At 35.5% G+C, this 16,417-nt stretch overlaps 1 protein-coding gene across 1 annotated transcript in view; it reads left to right on the top strand.

Moving 5' to 3' along the window:
* The window catches only part of LOC111143380 (collagen type XXIV alpha 1 chain), a 388,577-nt gene that overhangs the window by 137,135 nt on the left and 235,025 nt on the right, over positions 1 to 16,417 (top strand). Inside the window, exon 20 of the mRNA XM_022497083.1 lies at positions 12,121 to 12,174. Within this exon, the coding sequence (XP_022352791.1) occupies positions 12,121 to 12,174 (54 nt within the window). The remainder of the gene's footprint in view (positions 1 to 12,120; positions 12,175 to 16,417) is intronic.

The raw sequence follows: 16,417 nt of genomic DNA, 5'->3' as shown, positions 1-16,417 counted from the left end.
TTCCCTTCTCTCTCTCTGCCTCCTTGTGATCTCTGTCAAATAAATAAAATCTTAAAAAAAAAAGAAAAAAAGAAGATGCAAGACTCCTCAGACAGAGACAAAGGACAGTTTATTATTCTTAACAATAACAGTTTCCAGAATATCAGCATTTTTGCTCTGATTCATGGAGGCTTACTTCTCATAGGGTGATGTGAGAGAGCTAGATAACATTTGCATATGCAGTAGTTGTATTACCTAAGAGGAACTTTGAACTTAGAGAAACTGAATATTTTATAATGGTCAGTTATAAAAGAAAAAAAATACTTTGTTCCAGAAAGAAATTATTACATGGACAGTAAGCACTCCTGCCTTTTGCTGCAAAGGGAGACACTATGGCCATTTTGCTATGGTGAAAATCCCTGAAAAGATAGACTGGAACAATGGATAGTTGGTAACCCATTTGTATTATGTGCAGAAGTGCAAGTGACTATGGAGAATTGTATACCAGCCGCATGTTAAGTTAAATGTTAGCGGTATAAAGATGGGTAAGATACCTTCATTTTCCTCTATGAGGTCACATTTTATTGGAAAAAAGGAAAAAACCTTAATTACAATATGGAGTCATTAGTACTAAATAGCCATATTAACAGAGTTCTGTATGAATATAAAGGAAAAAGCTACTGATTCTGGCTAAGGGGAACCGTGAAAGGCCTCACAGATTATGTTATATTTGAGTTGGTAACAAATTATATGAATAGGGAACCTGAAGCAAGGAGTTAAAGAAGACTTCCAAGAAGTTTGGTTGCTTGAGCAAAGACTTGAAGAAATAGTAGTGGCTTGTCAAATGCAAACAGAGGGCAAGGGTACTCCAGCACAGATACATGAGGAAGCTAGGTGGACTTAAAAAACTGCATATAATTCAGTGTTTTAGTCAAGTCTGTTTCCATTAAAAATAACAAAAGCTACCTCAAGTGGTTTTAAGCAAAACTCAGCATGGCCTAATATAATCAGGAAGTCCAGCAGTGCATGTGCCTAGAGTTTTGACTGAATATAGAAGTTTGATGACTATAATCAAGACACTGTCCATCTCTTAGCCTTACTTATTTTTTATGTCTGTTGGCTTCATTCACAACACACTGTGGAAAAGGTGGCCTTTGGCAATTCTAGGCTTATATTGTTCTCAGAGTTAGCAATCTTAGCAGAAAGAAAACATTCTTCTTTCCTTATAGCTCTAGCAAAAATTCTAACGTGGATTTCAGCCAATCTGGCTTGGATTACATGATTATCTTTAAATCAGTCACAGTAATAATGAGGTTGGAATACTGTAATTGGCAAGATTTGGGTCATTTACTCACCCCTGGAAATTGGGATTAGGACCAGAAGCACATAGACTGGAAATTGAAGAGTAGTTTTTCAGAGATGGTGAGCAGACAAGAAGAAGATGCTCTCTACATTTTACATTTTTGGTGCCTAGTATCTACATATACCATTCTCCCACTTATACAGTTTTTTTCTTTTTTAGATTAAAGAATAGAGGGGGAGACAGTTTGAGAGGGAGAATGACAAGCAGGCTTCATGCCCAGCATGGAGCCCAATGCAGGGCTTAGTCTCACGGCCCTGAGATCCTGACCTGAGCCAAAACCAAGAGTTGGATGCTTAACCAACTGAGCCACCAAGGAACCCCCCCCAAACCACACTTACATAGTTTTTTAAATGCCTCTAGTAACATAGTACAGCCACCTGCACAGCTGAAAATAGACTCTCCCTTCTCCAAAGGGAGATAACCCAATCTATTGATCACTTACTGCTTTTAGCTCCAAGTCCAGATTCTTGGAGTAAAGTGCATTCTTTTCAGTGAGGCCTGTATATAGGTCTGATCTCAGATAATCAGTATGATTTTAGAAAGAAAACAAAATAACCACAATATTCATTCCATTTGGAGAAAAGAGAGAATAGGAAACAAGGTAGAGTGGCCCATGCCCATAGCTGTGCATTTAAAACAAAACTGGGCAATTGATATATGCTAGTCCCTCATAAAAATACAAATCAACTTTTAAATCATCTAACTTCCTATTCCTGGCTACAAACTTACACACACTGAAAAAGGGAGAATCTGAGATAGTCTTCAGAATATACATTGTATGGTGTGAGGACTGGGTACACCCAGTACCAATTACCTTTTGTTTTATACTTTTATTGTGGTGTAACTGACATAACAAACTACATATGTACAAATTGTGCAATTTGATCATTTTTAACATAGGTATAATTCATGGAATCATCACCAAAATCAAGATAGTGAACGCATCCATCAAATCCCAGAATTTCTGGGGCACTTGGGTGATTCAGTTGGTTAAGTGTCAAACTCTTGGTTTTGGCTCAGGTCATGATCTCAGGGTCCTGAGATTGAGCCCTGTGTTGGCTCCATGCTCAGCACAGTGTCTGCTTGAGAGTCTCTCCCTCTCACTCCCCTTTCCCTCTCCCCCTGCTCATGAGCCCTCTCTTGCTCACAAATAAATAAAATCTTTTTAAAAATCCCAAAATTTCTTTGTTCACCATTGTAATTCTTCCTTTCTCTCTCTCATGTTCCTCCCTTCCCTAGTCTAACACTGATCTGCTTTTTGTCACTATAGGTTATCCAAATCTAAGGGTCAAATAATGGTCAACATAGTTTATCTTAAGATTAAAACTTTAGTATAGCTTTGCCTTGATTTCAGTAAAATAAAAATGGCCTTTGCAACTGATTCTGTAGCGTGACTTCAAGTGTACTGATAATATTATTTAAACAAAGCCCTACTAAACAAATCATTTAGAGAGTGTATGTTGTGTTATAAGGAATTTTCATTGTCTTTATTGTCTCTGGATTTTCTCTGTTGAGTTTTTAGGATGCTACATATTAATGGAATTCAGCTGTGCTAAATTTATTACTCAAAAATACAGAATTGCAAAAGGGAAAATACATGAATAGCAGTAATCATTTGCAAAGATTGCAAAGATTTTCAATATCATAATGAAAAAAATTTGCTTTTGATGGTTTTTAGTTCTAAAACAGCAAAAGAGAGTGAAAGAAAGCCAGATATCTAGATGAATTCCTTATTTTGCCTTTATTTTTCTGGAGACTCATATTTTCTGTTTGTGGTTTTCCCAGAAGACAGAACAGTTCCTTAATTTGCAGTTGTATGCTGCCCTGTGCTTAAGTTTCGTTTCTATAGTTTCCTGGGAAAGTGAATTTATTACTTCTGCCTTGTCAATTTTTTTTTTTTTTTTTTTGGCATTAACTTTTACATGGACTATTCTCACTCTGAAAAGGTCATTTTCATCTTTTTTTTTTTATTGCTTTCTAACTTGGACTCACCATATTACTGACATGGCATGTACTTCCATAAATGCTAAAAAATAAAATCTTGCAATTGTTTTCTGGATCCATGTCTTAAATGGAATTCTCCCCTTAGAGAACCTCTCTCCCTCTGACTGCATTCTTTCTCGTTTGCGTATGTTATAATCCTATCTATAGAAGCTATGCTACTTGGGTTTTTGGGGGCAGTGTTTTGTTTGTTTATTTGTTTGTTTTAACAAAGAATAACTTTGACACTATACAACTGAGAATATAATCGTGTAAATAGTTTATTTTTAATTTGCTTATCAATTGAAGCTGTCAAATCTTTATTGAATGTACTATATCCATGCACCAAACTAGGCTTTGAATAACTTTGCCCTTTAGTCCATAACTTATGTGTTGCCCCAGCTTGAATGATTTATTAGTTTTATCCTGTTTTAATAGGACTGTTTTTATGAGATAAATTCATTTCTACTTTGTTCAGACTTATAAACTACTTAAGGTAAATTTAAGCCAACTGTATTGTGTTCTTGTATATTTAAAGCAAAATCAATATAAAAGTCAATGAAAAATAGAAAATTTTCAAAAGAGTTAAATGGCCTAAATGATGCTACTGTCTATAACAGTAGCATTTTATTTCTGGGTTCTCTGTTTTGTTTCATTGATATATGTGTTTGTTTTGGGGCTCAGTACCATACAGCTTTGTGATACAGCTTGAAATCAGGAATCGTGATGCCTCCAGTTTTGAACAGAACAAAGCAATACACTATCTCCTGAGAGTGGTCAGTTTGTTAGAGGAAACGACATCTCAGAATTGTAAAGAAAGAAAAACTTACATATATATAAATAAAATTAAATGCATTGAGAGGGTACAATGTAACTGTAAAGATGAAAATTTAAAAAAAAACAACTTTAAAAAGACCCAAAAAAAGAAGAGGAAGAAGAAAAAAAAGAGAGAGAGATAATATGATCAGGCTGGTGAATAGAACAGAGCCATATGCTAGATTTTGGGAGTATTTTGGTCTGTTAGAGGAAACTGCATCCCAAAATTTTAAAGAAAGAAAAACGTACATATATACAAAAATATGGTTAAATATAATGAAGGGATAGAATGTGACTATAAAAATGAAAATTAAAAAAGATTTTTAAAAAAGGAGTTGATAAGTTGATTGAAAAGGAAGAAAAAATTTATAAAAAGAAAAAGATACAATTAAAATATTAAAGTTGAAAGACTAAAGAATCATGGAAAAAAGCCATGAATTCTGTGTGCTGTATTCCCCTAGAATATTTGTAATTCTCATTGATCAGTAAACTTGGTCTAGGCTGGATGTTCTTTCTGATCTTCTGGGGAAGGAGCCTGCTGGGTTAATTCCCAAAAGTCTTTGCCCTATGAGGAATTGGACCACTCTTGCCAGGGGCCAGCCTAAGTAATTAACCCTGGTTTGCTCTATGTGGCTTTTGTTCCCTAAAGGCTTTCTGTGAAGCTTTAGAGGATAGAATGAAAATGGTGGCCTCCCCATCTGCAGCCCTGGAGCCCAGAGCTTGGGATCCCACTCCTTAGAGAGCACCCAGAGAAAAACAGTCAATCACTCTTGTCTCCTGAGTCTCTATCTGCACTGTGTGCTCGCCCAGCCTAGGACCGAGCCTTTGTATCTCAGGCAAGTGGCCCCATTGGATACTCCAAACTCAGCAGATTCCTACAGCAGGTTCCCATGCTGCACCTCCCCAGGGAGGAAGGGGCATCTCCCTGGATTTGCTGCTTCTTGGGTCCCTGCTTGAAGAACAGTGGCCCCCTGACTGTGCTGTCGATCACTGTTTATCACAATCCTGAGCTGAGAGCCCACTCCGTGGCTCACTCTGCTGCTGGCTTCCCTGGGAGCTTCGGCGCACTCAGGTACGCCCAGTCTTCTGTGACTCCGGGGTCCTGAAACCCCACTGTCCTAGCGAGGGTTCTGCCCCCAACTTAGCCACCAGACCAATGTCCCTCACCAGAGCAGACTTCTAGAAGTTCTGATTTGGGGTTCTGATGCTTTCTCACTTTCCAGTAGCCGGCTGACAGAGGATCCCTTCCCCCGTGGTCTGTCTTCTCTTATATCACCTCAGATTCACTTCTTTGCACCTCCTACCTTGCAGAAAGTGGTAGCTTTTCTGTTCATAGAGTTGCAGCTATTTTCTTCAGTCTCCGGTTGAGTTCACAGGTGTTCAGAATGGTTTGATAGCTATCTAGCTGAATTCCTGGGACCAGACGAAATTAAGGTGTCCTACTCCTCCATCTTGGAAGCTGCCAAAAACCCATTTACCATTTTTAACCACTTTTTAACTGGAAGGACTATTTTTTCAGTAGAAAACAGACTTTGTAACACTTACCGAAGAAATACTAAAGTGCTCGATATATACCATAGAGTATCATGTACTTACTCTAATAGGACACACTAGCTTCTAAACCTCTAACTACTGCCAAAATAAGAATGACCACATTTTATCCTTGTGATTTCCCAGGAAACTAATGGAGTCTGCTAGTACTTTGGTTCCCAGGTTTTGCCTTAAAAATTTGAATTTGTCTCCGGCCTTTAGTGATTAGGGAGTAATAAAACATTGGCATTACTGGAGAGAATGCTGAGTCACTCTTATCAGTCCTGTAAACCCATGTGAGAAGTCTGAAAATAGAAGACACATTTTCATTTACTGTTTTTAAAGCCACTTCTGTTTTCTGCTTCTTGATAGAAATTGATTAGACTGTTTCTATTAAAAAGGCATGTAAAATCAACCTACAAAAAGTGTGTTTCTATTCACTAATAATGAGCTATCTGAAAGAGAAAATTAAGAAAACAATCCCACTTAATAATTGCATCAAAAAGAATAAAATCTCTAGGAATAAATTGACTGAGGAGGTGAATGACATCTATACTGAAAGCTTTAAGACACTGATGAAAGAAATTGAAGAAAACACACATAAAATGGAAAGATATTCCATGTTCATGGATTAGAAGAATTAATATTGTTAAAATGTCAGTACTACCCAAATGTGTCTATCTACAGATCAGTGCAAACTCTATCAAAATTCTAATAACATTTTTCACAGAAATAGAACAAATAGTCCTAAAACATATATGGAACCACAGGTGAACTTGAAATGCCAAAGCAATCTCAAGAAAGAAGAACAAAGCTGGAGGGAGGCATCACACTCCTGATTTCAAAGTATATTACAAAGCTATAGTAATCAAAGCAATATGGTATTTGCACTAAATATATAGTCCTATATATATATATATATATATATATAGACAGACATATAGGGGCACCTGGGTGGCTCAGTTGGTTAAGTGACTGCCTTCGGCTCAGGTCATGATCCTGGTGTCCCAGGATTGAGTCCCGCATTGGGCTCCCAGCTTCGTGGGAAGTCTGCTTCTCCCTCTGACCTTCTCCCCTCTCATTCTCTCTCTCTCTTTCTTTCTATCTCTCTGAAATAAGTAAATAAAATCTTAAAAAAAAAAAAAAAAGACACATAGGTCAATGGAACACAATAGAAAGCCCAGAAATAAATCCATCCATATGCAGTCAATTAATCTATGACAAAGGAGCCAAGAATATAGAACACATTCAATATTCATCCAGGTTGCCTCAGTCAGGTTTCATTTTCTGATATACCATAATTAGCTTAACCATTGGATTTATTTATTCATAGATTGTTTATCCATTTACCATTTTTAACCTTTCTTTTTTTTTTTTTTTTTTTTTTTTTTACTGGAAGGACTATATATTTTAGTAGAAAACAGAGACTTTATAGCTCTTAACAAAGAAATACTGAAGTGCTCAATGTACGTCATAGAGCATCATGGACTTTATTAGGACACTGTAGTTTCCAAACTTCTAAATACTGCCAAAAGTTATTAAGGGGGTAGATCTTAGAAGTTCTCATCATAATATATAAAACGAATTGTAACCATTTGTAGTGATAAAATGTTAACTAGACATTGTGGTAAGCATTTCACAATAAATACATATTTGAATGAATGTGTTTTATAGCTGAAATTAATATGTTATATGTCACTTGTATCTGAGCTGAAAATAAAGGCACCAGAAGTGAGGCTACTCTTTCTTCTTCTCACTGAGATGTTTATTTTCTATTGTGATGTGATGACTTAACTGAGATAATGAAACACATTGTGGGAGAAACCATTTTTACTTTTCAAAATTTTCCAAATTATTTCAAGTTAAAATGAATGAAAACCTCTTTATCAGATTTTTATTTGTAATTTTTTTCTTGTATAGTTTCATGCCAACATAATTTTTTTTCTTTTCTTTTTCATTTTATTTCTTTTCAGTATTCCAGAATTCATTGTTTATGCACCACACCCAGTGCTCCATGCAGTACTTGCCCTCCACAATACCCACTACCAGGCTCACCCAACCCCCCTCTCCCACCCCTCCAAAACCCTCAGTTTCTTTCTCAGAGTCCACAGTTCTCTTACGGTTTGTCTCCTCCTCCAATTTCCCCCAACTCACTTTTCCTTTCCATCTCCCAGTGTCCTCTGTGTTATTCCTTATGCTCCATAAGTAAGTGAAACCATATGATAATTGACTCTCTCTGCTTGACTAATTTCACTCAGCACAATCTCTTCCAGTCCCATCCATGTTGACTGATAAAAAAGTTGGATATTCATCCTTTCTGATGGAGGCATAATACTCCATAGTGTATATGGACCATATCTTCCTTATCCATTTGTCTGTTGAAGGGCATCTTGGTTCTTTCCACAGTTTGGCGACTGTGGCCATTGCTACTATGAACATAATTTTTTAACAGAAATTATACTTTGATGTACTTTTTGTCTTTCAGCCTGTAAGTTCTTTGAAATGTTGCTATTTGGCAAGGACAGCCATGTCCTGCCATTTGATTTAAATTTTGAATGTTAAATTTGAGAGTTAAAAAGAATTCCTTAGGGCACCTGGATGGCTCAGTGGGTTAAGCCGCTACCTTCTGCTCAGTCTCCACATAGTGCAAGAAATTTCCTTTTTCTCTCCATTATTGCCAACACCTGTTGTTTCTTGTGTTGTTAATTTTAGTCATTCTGACAGGTAAGTGCTTTTCCTCTATGGTCAGGAACAACTCAGGGATGTCTATTCTCACCATTTTTATTTGATATAGTATAGAAATCCCAGCCACAGCAATCAGACAACAAAAAGAAATAAAAAGTTTCCAAATTATTGACATCTGTCATCTCCTATTCTCCTGGTCTTTAGCATGTCAGGTTTTTTTTTAATATTCCTTTACTATTATTTTAATGTTTAAGAAGGAACCATTCTCTCCTCCCAAAAGTTGGCAGTGCTTTTTTCTTTTATGGTTTGTCATTCAAGTGTGCGTCTTTTAAAACTATAATGTGGACTTGTTTTGTTACTATGTCTTTCGGTCTACAAGCTCTCTTTCCATTCACCCTTTCTCCCTCACAATTTAGCTGTTAAAGATCCCCAGTCATGTGACCTGGGTAGTCACATATAGAGACCTGACCATATTGAGTTTTGTTTGTTTGTTTTTGGTAAGACTATAGTTGATACTGTATTCTTTCATCAGGAAGCACATAATGTCTAGTTATTTCTTTTTTTATGATGTTAATAACAGTTGATAACTGCCCAGATGTATTAGATTTAGGTGATTGATTTTTGTTGGTTGCATACATTCCCTCATCTACTTTTTCATTAGTAGCAGCACAGTATATATGGGGAAAGTAGAATAAATGCTTGATTCCTCACCTTTCTTTACCAGTTTTCAAAACAAGGAGTTGACTTCCTTTCTTTTTTTTTTTTTTTTTTTGGGAGTTGACTTCCTTTCATTCTCTATACATGGGCAGTTCTTTAATTGTTGAATCATTACAAACTCATGAATTTAAACATACTTGATATGTTTCAATCCATTGCAATTCTTATCCTTACTGAAATTCATATTGTTCCATCCATGCAGATGCTCACTGGGATCCTCTTCAAGCCCCCTTGGTTCTTTTAACATAACTCCAGAGTTTAAATCTTTTGTAGTCTTTTTGCTTTCTAGAATGACAAGGTGTTTCAGGCTCATCTAGAGGATGGACAGTAACTAATAATTTATCCATGAGGATGCTCTCAACCAGTGGTTGTAACCCAGTACCCAGGGGCCAAAAGTAAAAAAAAAGACTTGTTGTCTTTTTTATTTATTTTTTTTTCCTGAAAGAAACAAGTCAGTCACTCAACAATGACAACAACAAAATAACTTTTTCAGCACTTACTATGTGCCAGGCATTGTATTAGTTGCTGGAAATATTATAGTTCATAACACCTAAAACTGCCTTCAAGGAGTTTACAGTTTGATGAGGAAAATAATATAAGCCATAACACAATATTAAGTGACCTTTTAGGACTCTAAGATGGTGTGAGTTCCTAGAAGAGACCTAACCCATGGTTTGGGGATCAACGAAGCAAAATATCACTCAGTTTTCTTGGTTTGTCTTTTTCCCCCCTTATGTTCATTTTTCTTTCTTTAATTCTACATATGAGTGAAATCATATGGTATTTCTTTCTCTGGTCATCTTATTTCACTTAGCATATTACTTTCTAGCTCCATCCATGTCATTGCAAATGGCAAGATTTCCTTTATGGCTGAGCATTATTCCATTATACATATATATATACCACATCTTTTTTATCCATTCATTAATCAATGACTATTTGGGCTTCTTCCATAATTTGACTGTAGAGAACAAACTGTTGTTTCCTGGAGGGGAGGTGGGCAAGAGGATGGGTTAAATAGGTGATAAGTATTAAGGAGGACACTTGTGATGAGCACTGGATCTTGTATGTAAGTGTTGAATCACTAAATTCTATACCTAAAACTAATATTGCACTGTATGTGAACTAGCTGGTATTTAAATGAAAACTTGGAAAAAATATTATTCAATTTTCTATTTAAAACATAAGTTTTTAGTTGAAGAAAGATGAGGGAAGATTATTTAGGCAGAGAAGGCATAGGTGAACCTGATTTTTTCTTTAATTAGAAAAGCAATCAACAAGTCTGTGTTAAAAATATTCTGTTGCCGGGGCGCCTGGGTGGCTCAGTGGGTTAAAGCCTCTGCCTTCAGCTCAGGTCATGTTCTCAGGGTCTCGGGATCAAGTCCTCTGCCTTCAGCTTAGGTCCTGTTCTCAGGGTCTAGGGATCAAGTCCCATGTCGGGGCTCTCTGCTCAGCAGGGAGCCTGCTTCCTCCTATCTCTGCCTGCTTCTCTGCCTACTTGTGATCTCTGTCTGTCAAATAAATAGATAAAATCTTAAAAAAAAAAAATTCTGTTGCCAAACTTAAATCTGATGCTGTGACCAGTTTTTCTGTTATCACTGTCTTCTCTCTTGCCAGAAATGTCCCTAAATAATATTTTTCTCCATAGAATACAAATTTTAAATCAGAGTCAAGGCCTTTCTCTCCTAATCTGGACTGGATGAGTTAGTATCACTTTCTTTTGATTTGTTTTTCTTTCCAGTATGAGTATTCCAGAATCAACGTTGCAGTTCCATGTAACTTGTGGGCATTTTTACTGCCATAATATTTACTTCTTCACTGAGCTACCTTTTCTAGCTCACATTCATATTTACTTGCAATTTTTACCTTTTAACATGCTGATTCTTGGAGCACCTGGGTGGCTCAGTCAGTTAAGTATCTAACTTTGGCTCAGGTCATGATCTCAGGGTTCTGGGATGGAGCCCCGCTGTGGGCTCCTGCTCAGTGGGGAGTCTGTTTCTCCCTCTGCCCCTGCTCCTTCTCTCTCTCTCTCTCAAATAAATAAAATACTAAAAAAAGATTCTGATTCTTGTACTCGTCTTACCTTCTGTTCCTTTGCCCAAGTCAGCAGAAATTACTAAAATAGGTTTATCTGTGATAAAATCAATAGAAATAAAACTACACTTATTAGCTTATTCTCATTATTGAAACTGATTATGATAAATCACATTCTAATTTATTATTTCAGCAAGAACATTGATTGATCTAACCATTTTAGAGCAACATTCCAGAACTTTCCCCAGCACAAGTTTTATTTAACGCTACAGCTCCATTCTATTTCTTGAGCCAATTATTTTAGACTGCCAAAATATAATTTCCAAAAAGATAAAATTGTGATTTTCAGGCAAATATAAAGTAAATATGGGTGAAAAAATTTTTTGAATTCATTAATTAATGATGAAATCGGTAGGATGTTAAGATGAGTTTGAGTAGCATTTGAAGAGCTAAGTATTGACTATTAAATATGGGGATGTTAAGATAAGATAACTAAATTAGATACAAAACTGACTAATATCCTGTATATTAACCCATAACCTTTATGGTTATTTTTTTCACCAGATGGAAGTTATTTGCATTTCTACCTAACAAAAATGTACAAGTTAACATTCGGTTAGTAAACAGTAAATCTAACAAATTATATTCCCCTAATCCTTGGGTGGCCATGTGTCCCATAGGTCATTGGAAGGACCTATTATGAAACTTTTTGCCTTTTTTCCATGTTGTGGTTGGTTTTGGAATAAGACTTTGGTACTCTTAGACTGGATTGGAGAATTTTCTTTGGGTCCAAAAATTGTGAATAACTGTTGGAGTAAATTCTGTTTTAGTACATTTTGTCAGTTTTGTATTCCACAGTTAAACACTGCCTAATAATTCACCTTTAATACTGAGTTTTTGAGCAGTATAAAGTACTTTAACTGGGGATGAGAAAATGGCAAAGGAAATTTTCATATGTTTAACAGACATATAGTAATGGCTATTGAGTAAATTCTCTATGTGTTTATCTTCTCTAGGGTTTTCCAGGAGATATTGGGATTCCTGGACAAAATGGCCCTGAAGGATCAAAGGTAAAAGAAAATCAAGAAAGAAAGAAAGAAAGGAAGGAAGGAAGGAAGGAAGGAAGGAAGGAAAAAACTATTATATTTAGAGTTTTCTAATCTCATGTTTCAATGAATGGTTGAAGAAAAAAGACTTTAGGAATATCAGAAGATGTCTGGATATTTTTGAGCTGTCTCAGGTGCATTAAATAAATTGTAGAGCTTATTTCAAGATAATCAGGAAGTTGCTTGCATGTTTAGTTGTTCTTTCAGCACCCTTTGTTTAGTTAGAGTATCCTCTCCAACGTCTTGAGTTCAGGTCATTGAAAATGATTTTCTTTGTTTGGTATAGACATAGATTAGGGGGATAATATTTTCAAAAAAACATAAATCACTGAAGAAGGAATTCTTGGAAGAGGTGAAAAAAAACGAAAAGGCCATAACCTATGATATATGGATGAGAGTTTTCTGGCTACCGAAACCCTTTGGGTCCATAAAAAAATCCTCTGATTAAAATACAAGAAAGTCTGCAGTGTCCTGGAATTTATACATAGCACAAAATACCTGAAGAACCCTAAGCATTTTTAACTTCCTTTACTGTTGTTGTGTATATATTACTAGGAATTAGCAAAATTTCTTTCTTTTTAAATTTTATTTATAGAAGTATAATTATGACATACCCTGTTAATTTCCTGTGTACATTATAATAATTTGACAACTTAATATATTATGAAATGATTGCCACAATAAGTGTAGTTACTATCTGTCACCATATAGAGTTACTGAAATATTGACTTTATTCTCTATTCTGTACATGATCTCTCCATAACTTAACTATTTTCTAACTAGAAGTTTGTAACTAACTCTTAAGTCCTTCATCTATTTTGTCTCCCTGCCCTGACCCCTGTCCTCTGTGGTAATCAACTGTTTCCTGCATCTATGAGTCTGTTTCTGTTTTATTTTAGTTGTTCGTTTTTGTTTTCCAGATTCTATGGTAAATGAAATTATATGACATTTGTCTTTGTCTTATTTCATTTAGTATAGTATATTTCATTTAGTATAATACCCTCTAGGTCCATCTGTTTTGTCACAAATGGCAAGATTTCATCCTTTTTTTGTGGTAGAGTGATATTTTGTTGTATATCTCTAGCTCATTTTTTTTATCCACTCATCTATCAATGGACACTTAGGTTACTTCCATATTTGGCTATTCAGATAATGCTGCAATGAATATAGGGATGTATATATCTCTGAATTGGTGTTTTCATTTTGTTTAGATAAATACCCAGAAGTGGAATTTTTGGATCACATGATTGTTCTATTTTAATTTTTTTTAGGAACTTCTATACTATTTTCCATAGTGACTGTGCCAGTTTACATACTTATCAACAATGTACGAGAATCCCTTTTCTCTAATCATTGCTGACACTTACTTTTTGTCTTTTTGATAATAGCCAATCTGGGAGGTGTGAGTTGATATCTCATTATGGTTTTGACTTGCATTTTCCTGGTAATTAGTGATGTTGCACATTTTATCATATGCCTGTTGACACCTGTATGTCTTCTTTGGGAACTTATCTATTCAAGTTCTCTGCCCTTTTTTTAACCAGGTTTTTAATTTGCTATTTATTTATTTATTTATTTATTAAAATATTTAATTTATTTATTTGAGAGAGAGAGAGAGAGCCTGAGAGGGGAGAGGGTCAGAGAGAGAAGCAGACTCCCTGCTGAGCAGGGAGCTGAATGAGGAACTCGATCCCAGGACTCCAAGATCATGACATGATCATGACCTGATGTTGCTTAACTGACTGAGCCACCCAGGTGCCCCTATTTACTTGCTTTTGATATTAAATTGTGTAGGGGAACCTGGATGGCTGAGTCAGTTAAACATCTGCCTTCAGCTCAGGTCATGACCTCAGGGTCCCAGGGTCCTGGGATGGAACCCAGTGATGGACTCCCTGCTCAGTGAGAATTTCCTTCTCCCTCTCCCTCTGTCCCTCCCCTGGCATGCTCTCTCACTTTCTCTCTCTCTCAAATAAATAAATAGAATCTTTAAAAAATTGTGTAAGTTCTTTATCAGATATGTGATTTGCAAGTATTTTCTCTCATTCAGTAGGTTGCTTTTTTTGTTGTTAATGGTTTTCTTTACTGTGCAAAACCATTTTAGTTTGATGTAATTCAATTTTTTATTTTAGCTTTTGTTGCCTTGCCAAAAACATATTGCTAAGATTGATGTCAAAAAGCGTACTGCCTACGTTTTCTCCTTCATTCGTACTTTATTTGGGCTCTCCTTTTTTTTTTTTTTTTTTAATTTTTATTTATTTATTTATTTATTTATTTATTTATTTATTTATTTGACAGAGAGAGAGAGACCACAAGCAGGCAGAGAGGCAGGCAGAGAGAGAGGAGGAAGCAGGTTCTCTGCTGAGCAGAGAGCCTGATGCGGGGCTCGATCCCAGGACCCTGAGATCATGACCTGAGCCGAAGGCAGCGGCTTAACCCGCTGAGCCACCCAGGCGCCCCTGGGCTCTCCTTTTTCTTAATGAGTGTCACTAGAGGTTTGTCAATATTTTCAAATCTTTTCAAAGAACCAGCTTTTAGTTTCATTGATTTTTTTAATTGTCTTTTTTTAGTCTATATTTCATTTCTTTCCACTCTCATCTTTATTATTTCTTCTCTTAACTTTGGGCTTTTTCTGCTTATTTTCTAGTTCCATTAAGTGTAGAAATAGATCGTTTATTTGGGATTTTTCCTGTTTCTTGAGGTAGGCCTGTATTGCTGTGGACTTCCCTCTCAGAACTGCTTTTGTGCCATAGATTTTTGGAAAGTCATGTTTCTATTTTCATTTGTCTCGAGGTATTTTTTAATTTCCTCTTTGATTTCCTTGTTGACCCATTGGTTGTCTAGTAGTGTGCTGCTTAGTTTTTGTGTGCTTGTGTTTTTTCTAATTTTTTTCTTGTAATTGATTTCTAGTTTCATGCTGTGGTCAGAAAAAAGGTTTGACATAATTCAATCATCTTGAATTTATTGAAACTTATTTTGTTGCCTTATAACTTACCTGTAATAGACAATAGCCCACATGCACTTGAAAAGAATGTGTATTCCACAGTTTTTAGATGAAATATTCCATATGGATATCTATTAAGTCTATTTGGTCTAATGTGTCATTTAAGGCCAGTGTTTCTTTATTAATTTCTGTCTGGATAATCTATCCATTGATGTAAGTGGGATATTGAAGTCTCCTGCTATTATTACTTTACTGTTAATTTTTCCACTTTTGTCTGTTAACATTTGCTTCCTCAATTTAGGTGCTTTCTAGATGTTGGGTGCATAAATATTTATCAATGTTATGTCCTCTTCTTGGATTTATTCCTTTATCACTATGTAATGCCATTCTTTTATTGTTCTTACAGTCTTTGTTTTAAAATCCATTTTGTCATTTATAGGTATTACTACTCCACCTTTTTTTTTCATTTGCATTTGTGTGGAATATCCCTTTCCAGTGTTTTACTTTCAGTCTATATATATCTGTAGACCTGAAGTGAGTCTCTTGTTGGCAGCGTTTGGATGAGTCTTGTTTTTCTTATCTATTCAGTCACCCTATAGCTTTTGATTGGAATGTTTAGTCCATTTACGTTTAAAGTAATTATTGATAGGTATATACTTATTGCCATTTTGTTCATTGTTTTCTGGTCGTTTTTTTAGTTCTTCTCGTTCCTTTCTTCTTTGGTCTCTTGTCTTTGTGTTTTGATGTTTTACTTTAGTACTATGTTTGGATTCTGTTTTCTTGATTTTTTTTGTATATGTATTGTAGGATTTTGGTTTTTGATTACTGTGAAGTTTGCATGTATTGACCTTATATATAGCAGTCTGTTTTAAGCTGATCATTGCTTAAGTTCAAATGCATTCTAGTAACATTACATCTCTTCTGTCCACCAGTGTTATATTTTTTTATATCATATTTTACATCTTTTTATTTTGTATACCCCTTAACCACTTACTGTATTTTTAGTTGATTTTACTATTTTTTGTCTTTAAAGGTTTCATGCTAACTTTTCATGTGGCTGATTTCCTCCTTTATTGCGTATATTTGCCTTTACCAGTGGGATTTTTTCTTTCATATATTTTCTTATTTCTAAATAGGAACTTTCCTTTTTCAAGACTTTTTAACATTTCTTGTAAGGCCAGTTTAGTGCTGATGAACTTCTTTTGTTTCCTTGTCTAGGAAACTTTTCATCTGTCCTCCAATTCTGAATGATAACCTTACTGGGTA

This window comes from Enhydra lutris, unplaced genomic scaffold (assembly GCF_002288905.1).
Source record: "Enhydra lutris kenyoni isolate GAN:26980312 unplaced genomic scaffold, ASM228890v2 scaffoldscaffold9, whole genome shotgun sequence".
Classification (NCBI taxonomy): Eukaryota; Metazoa; Chordata; class Mammalia; order Carnivora; family Mustelidae; genus Enhydra; species Enhydra lutris.
The sequence above is the reverse complement of the archived record's forward strand: the minus strand, read 5'-3'. Positions and strand labels throughout refer to the sequence as shown.